Source organism: Cyrtonyx montezumae, unplaced genomic scaffold (genome assembly GCF_038088225.1).
Source record: "Cyrtonyx montezumae isolate F1298 unplaced genomic scaffold, pur_monq_1.0 scaffold_49, whole genome shotgun sequence".
Classification (NCBI taxonomy): domain Eukaryota; kingdom Metazoa; phylum Chordata; class Aves; order Galliformes; family Odontophoridae; genus Cyrtonyx; species Cyrtonyx montezumae.
In genome coordinates, this window is record NW_027072055.1 from 167,570 (window position 1) to 183,285 (window position 15,716).

Consider the following 15,716-nt stretch of genomic DNA (forward strand, 5'->3'; position numbering starts at 1 on the left):
GGTTGTAGTTAGTCCTGGGAAGTCTGGGAGTCTGCATGGGGTGGGTGCCTGGCTTTTCTTACAGTACAGAAAGCTTTTAAATTCTGAGGACAGTGGTATTGGTGTATTACAGAGTGCACTGGCCTTCTATCCCTACTTCTAACTGAATGCTGCTATCAGCTACACTTTTGGTACAGGAGGGAATACTGTTTCACAGCGCACACATAGCACACAACTATTCTGCATGTGCCACGACTTTGCAGGGATCCCCTTGCCAACACAGAACTGAAAGGTTACAGCGAGCTGTGTCCTGCGGCCTTCAGCTTAAGGTCAGTAGGAGCACTCGCTGCTCCAAAAGCTGCAGGACCTGGCCTGGGGCAGATAGCTGGCAGTGCCGCTCACTCAGACAAGCAGCCCTCAGGGCTGTGCTCTGATGCTGCAGCAGGGAAGCCCTCAGCTGGAGCAGAGGTTATTCCCTGTTGAAGAAACTTACAGTCTGCAGCCTGACTTGCAATAGTATGTCCCAGATTCAGTGAACCCTCCAGGAAAAGTGGCTTCATTGCCTGCACTGAGAGACTTACCTTGCCAAGGGCTGTGAGAATTGTTCCTGTGGTGAGCTCTCAGCCTGCTTATGTGCCACACAGCCTGAAAGCTCTCTTCCTTCTCTTCTCTCCCCTTCACGGGCAGTTCAAGTCCCTAGCCCTGCTGTGTGCTGCACGAGTGCTGCTCCTGGGCACAGCTGTCTCTCTGCAGCACTGCCCACTCATAGAAGCTCCATGTGTCCCAGGTGCCACACAGCTCAGCAGCAGAGGATGTGATTTCTTCTTCCCAGTCATCTCCCTTGAGATGTCCTGGGGATTCCAGGGCTGACAGCCCCTGAAAGGCAGCGGGATCATCACTGCAAAACATACTTTCAAGTCAGATCATTTAATCACCACATGTCCACTGGATTCCAGGAGCATGGTTGGACACGTCTGCACATGAGAGAAGCAGATGTCCAATCTGGAAACCTCTGCTCGTGGCATGTATGACAAAGGGGACAGATCAGGACAGGGAGGGGTTGGCTTCCCTTATATATCCCAGTGATTCAGCTCAGGCAGTGCAGACATAACATTACACAATCATAGAATGGTTCAGGTTGGAGGGGACTTTACAGATCGCCTAGTTCTGGCCTCTAACTACAGGCAGATTTATAAACCATTAGATCAGGTTCCCAAGGATCCCATCCAACCTGGCCTTGAATCTCTCCAAGTTTGGATGGTGCTTACAGAAATTTGTCCTATTACTATCAGATACTCTCATCCTAACTCTAGGGTTAGGCACCTCATCCACTGATGGAAACCCTGGGGTTGAAATTGGATTAAGTTCCCCACTGGACTCTGGCACTCAGGAATCCTCTTAGTTGAGTTCAATGTGTACAATGAGGTGTCTGCTTGTGAGCCCCACATCCAATCCTTGGTCTTTATTCAACAGTAACTCAGTCGCTCACACGCTACTCAGTGATGATGAAGGTGCATGGGGTGCTGGGGTGCTGTGTGCTAGTGCTTGCAAACTGTGGTGGAAAATCTCTGAGATAGAGACCTCCTTCATGAGCATCAGTTGGAGCCAGAAGGAGGTATGCTTGGCCATCCTAAATGCCACCAGAGCCCTGTGCCTTTTGCACCTATCCCCATGCAGCATGTAGTGTTATTCCGCTGAGCAAATGGATGAGCTCACAAAAGAAGAGCCGGATCTTCCTCTCTGCTCCATCTGTGGCATACTGTGCAGTTGAAGGCATTACAAAGCTATGACGCATCTCCATTCTTTCTGTGATGACACTTGAGTTTGCTCTGGGCTCTCATTTTAAAGGCATCAGAAGAAGCCTAGGGATATGTCTGTTCCCAGTTGACAGGAAGGTGGCAAAAAAGGTTGTTCCAGTTTTAAAGAAGAGCAAGAAAGAAGACCCCAGCAATTAAGGACCTGTCAGTGTCACTTCAGTGCCAGGTAAAATTATGGTTAAAGTGATGTAGAGAGTTATTGAAAAACAGTTGTTTTTGGTCACAGCCAACTCTGGTTCATGAGGGGAAGATCCTGTTTAACTTCATGTCCTTTGGTGACACGGTCACCCATGTAGTTGATCAAGGGAAGCCAGCTGATGTTATATGTTAGGATTTCAGTAGAGCATTTGTTTCTCACATTATCCTTTTGGAAAAATGGTCTGGCATATGGAGAGATAGAATTGCACTGTGATACGTGAGCATTCGGCTGAAGGGTCAGTAAAATAACCCAGTGGGTTATTGTAAATGGGATTCCATCAGCTTGGCAAGTGGTCACTAACAGGGATTCGCAGGGCTGTGTTTTAGAGCCACTTCACTTTGATGTTTTCATCACCGGCTTACATGAAGAACTAGAAGAGTTTTTCAGGAAATTTGCTGATGATTTTGGATCGGGTGGAGCTGTTGACTCCACTGAAGGTGCATAGGCCTTGCAGAGAGATGTGGATGACTTAGAGAACTGGCCAATCACCAACCACTTGAAGTGAAACAAGAACAAGTGCCTGATTCTGCAGCTGCGTAGGGGCAACCCTGGCTGTACTCACGGAGTAGGGAATGGGACACTGGAGAGTGGTTCTGTTGACAGGGATTTGGGAGTCTTGATCAACAGCAAATTGAACGTGAGTCAGCAGTGTGCCCACTCAGCCAGGAAGGCCAACCTTCCTTTGAGGAGCAATGAGGACAGCAGTGCTAGACAGGTAAGGGAAGCAGTTGCCCTGCTCTGCTCTGCATTGCTGTGGCCTCACTTGGAGCATTGGTTGCACTTCTGGGCAATGCAAAACATAAAGGACATAGAACTATTGGAGAGTGTCCAAAGGAGGGCATTGGAAGAGGCCTCCTAGGGAAGTGGTTACAGCACCAAAATTGCTGGAGTTCAAGAAGCAAGACAACACCCTCAGTCATATGGTCTGTTATTTTGGATGGTCACACGGAGCCAGAACTTGGACTCAATGATCCTTGTGGGTCCTTTCTATTGCAGGATATTCTAGGATTCTGTGATAGTGGATATGAGCACAGTGATGTTGGAGTCACTGTGCTGTCTCAGTGCACAGGAGCTCAGTGACAAGAGCCATGAGACAAGAGACTTGGTGTTGTGGACATCAGTGTTGTCAGAATAACTGAGTTGTTGCAGTGGTCTGTATTACAGTGATGCCAGAGTCACTGGGCTGTCACAGCAGGCAGGAGTGTGTTGATGTTGGAGTTACAGCACAGAGATGCCAGAGTCACAGTGCTGTGAAGGAGAGACAAGGAGTGATGACACATCAATACAGACTGAGGGCTGATCTGCAGGAAAGGAGCTCTGCACATGAGTTAGCATCAAACATGGCATCCCCAGAGCCAAACTCTCCCAGTGAGGCTGTGGTGCCTCCACCTTGGGCCTGAGAGATCTGAAGTTCAAAGGTTCATTGTGCTTGACTACTACTTTTTCAGACTGGGCCCCTCTCACATCCAAATCGTGTGATGAGACACATTGCCCATGTGGGACTTGGGCCTCACAACATCTTGCACCCCACGCAGAGAGCTGCTGTCCCCTTGTCTTTCACTTGATATCACACAAACCTCCATCCCTATGCCACAGGAAGGTCCCTGAGCCAACATGAGGGACAGGATCTCCCTTTCAATTCTCTGGGGATCAGGGCTCGGCCTTTCTGCTTCGTGAGATAACAAAGGGCATCACAGCCACCATCACAGTCCCTTTGTCAGCCTGTAACCATGGCTTCCAGTGATCTGCTCCAACAAGTCCCTGGGGAGGCTGTGTTGATAATGGCCCTCCATGGGGCCTATTATTACTCCAAAGTCACTGCTACTTCTGACTTTAACTTCTTGAGCTCTTTCTGCTAACTTCTCTCTGCACTGGATGTTGATGAACTCAGCAGCAAATTTCCCCTGGGGCCCATTACAGTCTAAAGAGCCCTCGTGTGCCCTGTGCCTTCCTGTCATCTTCTTCAAGTGTTCAGAACTTGTACAGCAAGTTGGAGAAGTGTCTGGAGACAGTCTAAAGATGAAGAGGCTCATGAACATCTAATAGGCCAAATTGTTTATTTAATTACAGTCTGGCTTCAAAAAGAATTTGGAGCGGCACTCAGCAATGGATGTTGATCCAGGATGTCCCCGAATGAGTTTGTTCTGACACTGTGCAGACAAACATCCTCCTCAACTTTGCCACCCCATTTCTACTCACATTGGCCCCATGGGGAATGCATGACTTTTCCTCAGAAGTCACCCTCTCAGTGTTAAACCTCCTTTGCACGGACTTCAACTTGCTTTCCTCAGAGAACCAGCTGCACATGGACAAAGAAAGATTTTTTTCTTTTTTTTTTTTTTTGTGAACAAACAGAAAGGAACACGATGCAATTGAATGAACAGTAAAACAGTCTTCAACTGCATGCCATGTCCAAGCTGCATCTCATAAAGCTTGTCTTTCACAGGGAACATTTGTATAAGAAATGAGTTAGACAGAGATAGGAAGGGATAGATATAAATACAGTTAAGGAGTTGTCAGAAGAGTTCATTTGACTTTGGATAGATGGATGGAGCAAGTTCCAAACTCCCTGATGGTCACGAAGCAGCCAGGGAATTGGGAGGTATCTGAGTGAAGACCGAGCAAGAGATGGGGAAAATCTGGAGAGCAGTGGGAAGAGCATGTGTCCAGATGACTTGCTGAAAACATGCCCTGACTTGTGGTCATTTATTTTTTTATTCTTTTTGCAGTGTTACTGACATTAGCATCTTTCAGACTTACAGCTTCAAAAAGGAAAGAAGGTCCATTTGTGCCTTGCACAGAGCCTGGTGCCCCCAAAACATCCTGCCCAGAACTGCCCGTGGCAGCCCTCAGGGTTTGCACTGACTGAGTCACACTGTGTACCGATCTCTTTTCATTTCCTCAGATCTTGTTTTAGATGGTCACAAACAGCACAGGATGCTTCATGCTCTGTAAACATCTGCTCTCTTCCCATCAGCTGTCGGCCATAGGATCACAAGATAAGCCAGGCTGGAAGAGAACCTGGGGGATGTCTGCAGCCCAACCTGTCAGAAAGAGGGACACACCAAGTTGCTCAGCATTTGCACCTGATGGATTTTCCAAGCCTCCATGGGAACAGACTGCAGAGCCTCATTGGATGACATGCACCAATTCTTGCATCAGCTGGTGGTGAAAAAGGTGCTTTTCTGAAGCACAGGCCAAACCTCTCTTTTATTTCTCAACACGCACCATGGGGAAGGGCCTGGCTTTGTGCTCTCCATCACGTCCTCCAGGTTCTGGCAGGCTGCAGTGAGATCCTCTTCAGCCTTCCCTTCTCCAGGCTGGACAGGCCCAGATCCCTCAGCCTCTCCTCACACGTGAAGCATTCAAACCCAGACCTCTTGTTTGAGCCTTCCCAAGCCCCGTTCAGCTTGCTGACATCTTTCTTGTCTCGAGAATCTGAAATGGGAAGGCACTACTCTGGGTATTGCTTTCTCTCCTTCCAACCCAAGCCACTCAAGGATTCTGTGATTTCTGTCAGTCTCTTCCAACTCTGGATCCTGTTTCCTTAGGTGCTCGGAGTTCACCTCTTCTTGCATCAGCATTTCCCAACTGTTTCTGGCACATAGGATACCAAGAGGCCCAATCCAACTGATAAACAGTGAGATCAGGAAGGAAATGAGTATCAGTGATTTTTCCATGTCCTGTCTCACCAGGTTCCTTGCCCCATTCTACTGTGGGCCCACAGTCTCCCTAGCCTTCCTTTTCCTGCCTACACATTTCTTTAAGCTCTACCTCCCTTTGATATGCCTGGACACATTCAATTGCAGTGGAACTCTAGCTTTGCTAAACTCATCTCAGCAGGAACACTGGGAAAAATCTCTGTATTGCTCTGTTTGGGTTTGATCAGGGCAATCTTTCCCATTCCTGCAAGACTTCTGACATTGCTGCTTGGCTTTCTCTTCCTTGGAATGGACTTTTTCTACTTGTAAGTTCTGGTCCTTAGGTAGATAACACCTTTTTTGACCCTATTCCCCTCAGAGCCTTACCTTGCCTTCCCGTACCCCACAGACATTTGAAGAAGCCAAGCTGTGTTCTGCTGAAGCCCAAAGTTGTGAGCTTCTCTTTTGCCCTCTCTACAGACACCTGAGCTCCACCATGCCATGGCCACTGCAGCCCAGGACGCCTTTGACCTTCACATTCCTCACAAACCCTCCTTGCTGGTGAGTATGAGATCCAGCAGAGCACCTCTTCTCTTTAGTTCTTCTTTGGCTTGGTCATGAAGCTGTCAGCCGTGCTCTCCAGGGATCTTCTGGATGGCTTATGCCCTGCTGTGCTGCCTCTCCAGAAGATGTTGGAGTGAGTAAAGCCCCTGACTGTGACAAGGGCCTCAAAATGTGAGGCTCCTGTTTGTCTTTTTAGGTCCCCTTCCTCTTATTCTTCCTGACCTGGAAACCAGTAACAGGCACTGCTGGTCTCCTCTTTAAGCCATTTCCATCAGTTCACAGTGGGATCCTCTGCCCTCTCCAGGCAGAGCTCAGTGTGCTCTCACAGACAGAGCAGTAGCCTTCCTTGACCACCCCCTGTGAAGAGTCCTTATCCCTCTTTTTCATTGCTTCACAGGTGGGAACCATCCTGCCATGTTTCTGTGATCCAAGAAGATCCTAGGTCTGCAAATGCAAAAAGATTTCTAGCTCAAGGAGTTCATAGTTTTGGTGTTCTCCTTAGTGTAAAGACACTTTAGAAAGCTTTCCATTCCCAAAGCATCACTGGATGTATCCTGGCTGGATCCTGTGTCTACACGATGGTAGTGGTGCTCAGAAGGTGGAACGCGGGCAATAGAGCCATTGTGGGGCTTGGAGCTGTCCAGCCAGCACCAACACTCCTAGGGCATGGCTTTCCTGAAGGTGCTGTGCTGCATTTTGCCAGCTGGCTGTGGGTGTGCTGGAGACCCCAGGGAACTGCCATTCAAAAGAGTTCATAAGTTCATAAGTTCATAAGAGTTCATAAGTTCATAAGTTCATAAGAGAGCCCAGAACAAACTCAGGTGTCATCATTGAAGGAGCGTAGGTGTGTCCTAGCTTTGTAATGCCTTGAACTCCAGAATATGGCACAGATGGAGCAGAGACAATGACCTGGCTCTTATGCTGAGCTCATCCATTCGGTCAGCGGTATAACTCGGCATGCTCCAAGGGGACAGGTGAAAAATGATACTCTCAGGTGTCCTAAAATCAGAGCTCTGGTGTCATTTAGGATGACCAAGAATACTCCCATTCACATTTGGCTCCCAGCTAATGCTCAGAAAGGAGGTGGCTATCTCTGAGGTTGTCTACCACAGCTTGCAGGCAGTGTTGCCCACATCTAGGTGCACCCCAGGCACCTTGTTCATCAGCAATTGTCTGTAAGTGAGCAAGTGACTCTGCTGAAATTTTTGCACATGGATGGTGGTGAGGCTCTGGAACAGATTGCCCAAGTAGGTGGTGGATGCCCCATCCATGGAGGCATTCAAGGCCATGTTGGATGGGTTGTTGGACAACATGATCTGGGGGTTGGCAACGCTGCCCATGGCAGGGGGGTTGGGAGTGAGTGACTTTAATATCCCTTCCAACCTAAGCCATTCTACGTCTCCATTATGTGTGAGTCTGCGATCATCCAGCAGCCTTTCAGAAGCTGTTGGCCATGGAGAGTCACGGACATCTCCAGGGAGATGGGGAGAAGAAAATCACATCCTCTCCCGCTGAGTTGGGCTGGTCCCCTGGGACACTAGGAGCTCATACAAGCAGGCAGAGCTGCAGAGAAACAGCTGTGCCCAGGAGCAGTTCCTGTGCACCACGTATTAATGCTGGGGACATGATCGGCAGGTGACGGGGAGAAGAGAGAAAGGAGAGGGAACTTTCAGGATATGTGGGATGTGAGCAGGCTGTGAGCTCACTGGAGCAGCATTAGTCATGGCCTTTAACACCGTATGTCAAGTAAGTGAAGACAGTAAAGCAAAACTAATTGCACAGAGTTTGGAATGAGAGGTCTGAGTGTAGACAGGGTAAAGATATGGGATGTGGGAACTGATTTTCTCTGAGGACGGTCTTGATTTGTCATTATCTTCTGCACTCCTAACAGCAACTCCACGCCCAGGAATAGCAGAGAATATGCCCAACAGCAGCTCCATCAGCGAGTTCCTCCTGCTGGCGTTGGCAGACACGCGGCAGCTGCAGCTCCTGCACTTCTGGCTCTTCCTGGGCATCTACCTGGCTGCCCTCCTGGGCAACGGCCTCATCAGCACAGCCGTAGCCTGCGACCAGCGCCTGCACACACCCATGTACTTCTTCCTCCTCAACCTCGCCCTCCTCGACTTGGGCTGCATCTCCACCACTCTCCCCAAAGCCATGGCCAATGTCCTCTGGGACACCAGGGCCATCTCCTACGCTGGATGTGCTGCACAGGTCTTTTTCTTTTTGTTTTTATTTTCAGCAGAGTATTCCCTTCTCACAGTCATGGCCTATGACCGTTTTGTTGCCATCTGCAAGCCTCTGCACTACGAGACCCTCCTGAGCAGCAGAGCTTGTGCCACCATGGCAGCAGCTGCCTGTGGCACTGGTGTTCTCTATGCTCTGCTGCACACTGCCAATACATTTTCTATACCACTGTGCCAGGGCAATGCCGTGGACCAGATTTTTTGTGAAATTCCACAAATCCTCAAGCTCTCATGCTCGCAATCAGACTACCTCAGGGAAACTGGATTTATTGTGGTAAGTGTTCTTGTCGTACTTGGGTGCTTTGTATTCATAGTGCTGTCCTACGTGCACATTTTCAGGGTCGTGCTGAGGATGCCCTCTGATCAATGCCGGCAAAAAGCCTTCTCCATGTGCCTCCCTCACCTGGCCGTAGTTTCCCTGTTTGTGGGCACGGTCTTCTTTGCCTACCTGAATCCCCCTTCCCTGTTCTCTCCATCCCTGAACCTGGTGGTGTCATTTTTGTACTCAGTAGTGCCTCCAACACTGAACCCCCTCATCTACAGCATGAGGAACCAGGAACTCAAGGATGCAGTGAGGAAAATGATGGCAAGGACACATTTCAGGAGGGATTAACTTCTCATCTTTCTCTACAACTGACTCACTGTTGTTCCTGTAGCAGGCTCATATTATGCATTTTCACCTTTAAAATGCTTATCTATTTCTATTAATTGATACAATTGTGTTTGCTGTTCATTTATATGTGTGAGTGTGTAATAAATATTATTGGTTATTATTCCTAAACATGCGTTTGGATTCTGTCTGCTTCTACTGAGGCATCACGCTGCTCTCTATCTCCTGGAGCCCATACGAATTCTGGGCCAGTGCTGACTCTCACGCAGGCTCTGTTCTTATCTCTGTATCTATAGAGAAATGAGATGCCAGCAGGCACTGTGGAGGTGATACAGGCTGGATTAGCATAAGGGATGTTCGTTTTAGCCTAAGGACCAATAGATTAGTTCATCAAAAGGAATCCAATTGTGCTCATCCTGAAACTTTTTCTTGGGTTGCATATAAATTGTTTTGACTTATAGTGCACCAAATTAGAAAGTTGCTCGTTACGTTATAACAAGCAATGGGAATTTGCCATACTGGGGAGAAAAGAGCTAACAGGTGATCCTGAGGGCACTGTGTTGAGGAGGAAAATGAAATCAAAGGGAGGAAGTAGGTGCTGTAGGAAGGAGGATGTGAGGAGTCAGGGGCTGTGCTGGGGGCACACCTCCGTAGCCCTGCATGCATGCTGCCCCATGCGGTGCCTGCACAGAGCTCCCAGGGGCTGCCTGAGGGGTGGTGGAGCCGGGCTGTCCTGCAGAGGGGAATGGACACGGAGACACTGTGCTGAAGGGCTGGGGCCCCAAAACCACCCCGGAACTCAGCAACTCCGGATGTGCTGTGCTCACCTTGCCTGGCTCTGCTGCTCTCTCACTGCCCCTCCTCAACAGGACGGGGGGGGAAATAAATTAAACAGCTCTCAGGTGGAGACAAAAAGCACCTTATTTTTTCCTTGCTTAGAGCCTAATGATAACAAATGTTGTGTATTAATGGCTGAAATGGAAGTGATTTGCTATGTTTGTATTTCAGTTTTGTTGTCTCACATCCTGACCTTTTATTTAACATGGAACAATAATAACTTCCTAAATTAGCCCTGTGTACAAGTTAGTTATTGCTGTTCTTGCATGAGCCAGCAGTGCACGCTTGCAGCCTGAGAGGCCAAGTGTACCCAATTATGCTCATCCTGAAACTTTTTCTTGGGTTGCTCTGGTTTCGCATAGGATGGCCCTGAATACTCCCATTTACATCTGGCCCCCAGCTGATGCTCAGAAAGGAGGTGGCTATCTCTGAGGTTGTCTATCGCAGCTTCCAGACACTTTTGTGTAGGGTATTTTTGAGAAGAAGTGTAAGCAATCCTTGCCATAACGTTAGCAATTGTTTGAAAAGTAGCACACACAAACAGAACAGAAACTGTGTAGAACAGCAGAAAGGCATTTACCAGCGAGAAGAAGATGCGTGCTTTGGCCACAGTAGCGACTAGATGAAACAACTGGAACAAACATAGCAGGTGCACGATCGTATACTGTGAACCAACCAGATCTTAGCACATACTGCCTTTCTGTGTATATATGCTTTGAGTTATTGCTTAATAAACAAACATTAGCTTGCAAAAAAAAAAAAAAAAAAAAGAAAAAAAAGAAATAGCCTCCAGCCCTCACAATAACTGGGATTCCGTGTTTTTACTTATTGTTTTTTTCAATTGTTGTATTGTAAATAACTTCTGCATGCCATAGTGAATGATGAAAAACATCTGGATTATCCACTGGATGGTATATTAGTAACAACACTGGTCATGGTATAACAAAAATGGGTGATTTTTCTGTGGTACCAATGTTGCCTTAAGAATTAGAATTATTAGGTATAATTTAGGTTGCTGTGCGCTATTGTTTTCTATTTTTAGTGATAGATTAAATATAAACTGTACAGGATTTATGTTTCCACTGCTGGAATCCATGGAAATAACTTTTTTTAGTGTAGTCTTATCTTTTCATTATGATGTTATTAGCCTATCAATTAGCTTTTCCTTAGTTTGTCAAGGCAAAACCAGGAAAGGAATCCCAGGCAAAACCAGGAAAGGAATCCCAGACAAAGGGATGACACTGTACTGTAGAATGATTCACTCTCTTTCATCCACTAATCAGAATTTTAAAAATATGACTATGCATAACTTGAGACAAAGGCACACACTATCTTACTTCAATTTACCATATGATTCTAACAGAGAATGCTTGGGTATTGCCCAACAGATGTTTTAGTCCACTGATTCTTTCAATTGGCACCTATGTCAGGGGCCTTTAGAAGAACGATCTTGGGAAGGAACAATTACCTGCCATGAGAGAAAAGGTCTAGGAGGAGAAGCGGTTCACTGATTAAGTGCATGTTTTCTCCTTTGCCACAAGTGGACATGCCCTCTATTGCAATAGCAAGTAAAAAACCTTTGTTGCTCCACCAAGATCTTTGCCTGATAAAAATTGATTGATTCTGAGCTTTTCTTGCGCAAGAAAACATGAGGGAGGTGTGGGGATAGAGGGGAGAGTGGGGATAGAGTGGGGAATGTGGAGATATGGGGCGCAGAGACCCCATTCTCTCCCAAATGGGGGCCTCAGCAGAGCTTTTGGTTTCGCTTTCAATTCTGCATGGTATGGGTGAAAGCCGGGCAGCCATTGGTTCCAGTGCTGCCCACAGGTGGAGCACACGCTGGGATTGTCTGTGTTGCAGTGCCTCAAAGCCCCTCTTGATGTGGGCAGAGTCCCAGCTTCAGGGTGGTTTGCAGCAATTGGGAGCAGTTTGGGGAATTTTTCAGGTCACTGGGGGCACTTTAGGGGTAATTCTGGGAGAACCTGGGACAAATCAGGAGCACTTGAGAGGGAGTTTGTAAAATTTTGGAGGCAGTTTGTGGCAGTTAGGGAACCGGGAGCAGCATGCGGTCCTCAGAAGGGCAAAGATAGAACCAGAGTCCATCTGCAGAGCCCCCTCAGCACTGGAATCCCAGTGGGTGGGTGGGCATGTGGGTGCAGCACACTATAGAGACATACTTGGCTAGTGGAGGACATGATTATGTGAGCCTAGGCTAACGTCTAAGGCCTACAGGCTGTGGTGCATGTGATACAGACTCTGGTCAGTCACAGTCCATGACAAATTCAGCAAGAAAAGAGAGATGCATAAGCAGAAAATTGGCAGAAGAGCAAAAAGTTACAATTTAGGGTGAGGTAAGAAACTGCTTGCTGCCAACAATTCAGAGTAGAAACTTAGGTGCGTGACTGCCTCGTGCTACCCCCTTACCAATCGTTTATGGAGGCGTTACACGTGATTCACACCTGCAAACAATCACGAGTATGCTTTGTATTCTTTAAGAGTCGTATTTTTTCCTATAAACTGTCACTGTTATCACTCTAATAAAGTGGCAGAGTCCGTTCTTTTTCTGCTGACAGCACACGGCCATCCAGCAGCATCAGTAGGGCTGGCTGTTGATGTTCTGTTCAAAGTAGCGAGGAATGCGTCTTGACACCTCCCAGCAGCCTGCCAGAGCCAGAGCCAGAGCCTGGGGCTCCTTTGTGTTCCTCTGCCCTCATCGCAGCACTTCTCACCTTGCCCACCCCTCCCATCTTCCTGCAGGTCCTTCTGCTGGGAGCACCGCCCGCAGCAGGCAGTGGAGGCAGTGCCAGTGCAGGACACCATGTGCATCATCTGCATGGACCCCGTGGGGGACAGCAGCTCATATGGCACCATGGTGTGCCCATCCTGCAAACACACCTGGTTCCACCGGGCCTGTGTCCAGGTAGGAGCCCTTCCCTTGCCCCGTGGGAACGGTGGGAGCTTAGCAGCATCAGGTCCCGCTCACGCTGATGCTACTTGTGTTTCTGCTGCAGGAACAGGCCATGTGCGCTGGAATTTATTGCTTCCAGTGTCCCCTCTGCAGAGACAGGGACAAGTTTATCCCAGAAATGCTCATCCTGGGGATCTGAAACCCAGTCAGGTTGGTGTCTTTCAGCCAGTTCACAAGATGTGAGGATACATGAGATGTTCCTGCCCAGGGACTGACAACCCCGGCAGGCCTGGCGCTTTGCTGCCATTAAACCAGGCCTCAGCATCATTGGGAAGCTGGAGCTGGGGATTGGGTGGAGGAGGAAGGATGCCATGGATTAGTTTTATTTCTGGCGTAGTGGGTGCTCATGATGTTCCCTCCCTTCTCTGACAGGAGGCCAACATGGGAGGACAATGATGCATATGCATCACTACCAGAGAGGCATGAGCGCTGCAATGCCAGTGAGTGCCGTTACCCACATGGCAGGGAGCAGGGAGAGGGAGCAGGGTGAGTTACCTCAGCAGCCCTCTGGGGCTCTGCATGGGATCACAGCCTCAGCGCAGGGTTGGGGAGCATGGACTGAACAGCAGAGCTGTGCCAGGCACTCTCTGGCTCAGGTCAATTAGTCCTCATGTCCACAACCCATTTGTTTCCCCATGCCCTGGGAGCTGCTGCTCTGCACTCCTGCGCTGCACAGGGCACCTATCGGTGCTGCTCCAACTTGAGTGAGAGCACCTCCACCTGGGAGTACAATGCCTGCGCTGGAGAGGGCACCAGTAAGAGGCAAACAGCTGTGTGCTGCATGCTCAGGGCGGCCTTGCTTATGTCCCTTTACCCTGGAGAGGTGGGAGTCAGTCCCACCCCCAGGCAGGAGTTCAATCCTGCTCACCTTCCTGCCTCTCTTACAGACTCCAGCACCACCAGCCAGCATGGACTGGGGCCATCCCAAGGCTCCCCAGCTCTGGAGAGCAGTACTTTCAGCACCACCAGCCAGGCACCATCGGAGCCAGATCGTGGGTCCCGTGTGCCTGAGAGCAGCAGCTTGTCCAGACGGTATGGGACAGACCATGGGAGAATCTCCCCACGTTTATCTCGAATTGAAAATAGCTTTAATGAGCTCCGAGAGCACCATGGGAGCTGCCGTAATGCTGCCCCAGACTTGGCCAGACAGGGAAAGTCAGAGTCCTTGAGGCCCTCCCTAGCATGTGGCTACAACCTCCAGCCCAGGGAGGGCGTGCTCAGACACAAAGTCGCTCTCCACTGCAGTGCCAGGTCCCAGGTTCCACAAGCCAGCCCCAAACACGCCGTGGGAGCAGGCACCCACCAACCCCAAGTGCTGAGAGCTGTACCCACAGCTTCAGCCAACGGGCAGCACTGGGGTCCTCGAGGGGCTCCACAGCAGCTGATGGAAGCCAGTGCACACAGCCAGGGAGGGCCCGGACTCGAAGCTGCTCCCCTCACCAACGTTGTGATGCAGAATCCCAGAGCCAGCCTTGTTTACTCTGCAGGAGTCGGTTCAGGAGGACAGAGCCAGCCCAGGAGCCAAGCCACTCCCGAGTACCACGTCGGGCCCTGAACATCAACAGCCAGTCCCAACAACGCCATGGGAGCAGCAGTTTTTGACATCTTGGGGCTGCTGCCAGATGCAGATGGGCCAGGACCTGGTTGGACTGTTGAACCTGATGACCTTTTTGGTCTTTTCTAATCTTAATGACTCTGCAAATCTAAATGCACTTGAGAGGATGTCTGAGGAGCAGATAAAAGGCTGCGGGGCTCAGGCCAAGCTGAGGAGGTGCATGGACGGCAGGAGGAAAGGGATTTTCACATCTAGAATGGAAAGAAGAAGCAGAGGAAGAAGAGGAAGATCCAGGCGAGGGGCCCTCCTCAAACCCACTACCACTGAGAAAGGCAACTAAGAAAAGTGAGAGACATGGAGAGGACAGTGATATGAGGAAGTCACTGCTACCACTATTGATGCCTGAAGATGATTGAAATCCAAAGCTCAAGAAAGGCGTTTGTACAGCGCTCAGATGAAACTGTTGTCACCTGGCTGCTTCAGTGTTGGGACAGTGGTGCCAGCAGCGTGTCCCTAGATTGTAACAAAGCTCGCCAACTAGGAAGCATTGCCCGAGACCCAGCTATCAACAGAGGGACTAGTAGATGTCTGAATGGAGTTGCCACCCTCTGGAAATGAATGTTAGTAGCTGTGAAGAAAAGACATCCCTACAAAGATGATCTGGACCTTGAGATGAGAAAATAGAATAACACTGAGAAAGGCATCCCATATTTGAGAGAAATAGCCATGGTGGAAATGCTGTATGATTCTATATTAGTTCCTAATGATCCACACCATGACCTTGCTCCTGAGAGAGTGAGGAGTACACCCAATATATTTCAGAGGCTCTCAAGAACAGCACTGGAGAGGTACGTCAGTATGCTAGGATCAATGTTCCATAGATATGAGGGCCACACAGAAGACCCTCAGTTTTTGAACTGATTCTTACACTTCAAAACTTTGAACAATTTCTTCCATCACACGCTTCCATTTCTGCCATATCAACGGTAGCAGAAAGACTAGATAAAATGGAGAAGACATAGGAAAGTATACTGGAGATACTGTCCCTAGTGATTAACAGGGATGAACCCGTGGCACTATCAGAACCATCTGAAGAAGATGAGTATGATCCAAGGAATGTGAGGAAGGAGCTGACCAAACTGATGAAAGTCTCATCTATCAAATGCAAATGTTTCCCTGCTTGAGCAAATGACAGAGGTAACTCCATGTCATGTGCGGCCATGTGGAGCTAATTACATGCAAATGGAGAGGACATGGAGAAGTGGCATAAAAATCCCACTCCTGCACTGTGAGCATGGGT

At 48.9% G+C, this 15,716-nt stretch overlaps 2 protein-coding genes across 2 annotated transcripts; both read left to right on the forward strand.

The window, feature by feature from the left end:
* The first annotated feature begins 8,120 nt into the window (after nucleotides 1-8,120).
* Nucleotides 8,121-9,059, forward strand: LOC136055895 (olfactory receptor 14C36-like). Its single transcript, XM_065747762.1, has one exon. The coding sequence runs from the start codon at nucleotides 8,121-8,123 to the stop codon at nucleotides 9,057-9,059; it is 939 nt and encodes a 312-aa protein (XP_065603834.1).
* Nucleotides 9,060-12,086: 3,027 nt separating this feature from the next.
* LOC136055873 (uncharacterized) lies at nucleotides 12,087-14,463 on the forward strand. The gene is given in 8 exon segments (XM_065747747.1): nucleotides 12,087-12,094; nucleotides 12,651-12,813; nucleotides 12,905-13,011; nucleotides 13,234-13,341; nucleotides 13,499-13,518; nucleotides 13,521-13,623; nucleotides 13,723-14,062; nucleotides 14,065-14,463. Coding segments are annotated over 8 exon segments (1,248 nt in total).
* The last annotated feature ends 1,253 nt before the right edge of the window (nucleotides 14,464-15,716 follow it).

What these genes read in the sequence shown, in the direction of transcription:
- LOC136055895 (XM_065747762.1), top strand. Translation starts at nt 8,121, where the DNA reads ATGCCCAACAGCAGCTCCATCAGCGAGTTCCTCCTGCTGGCGTTGGCA.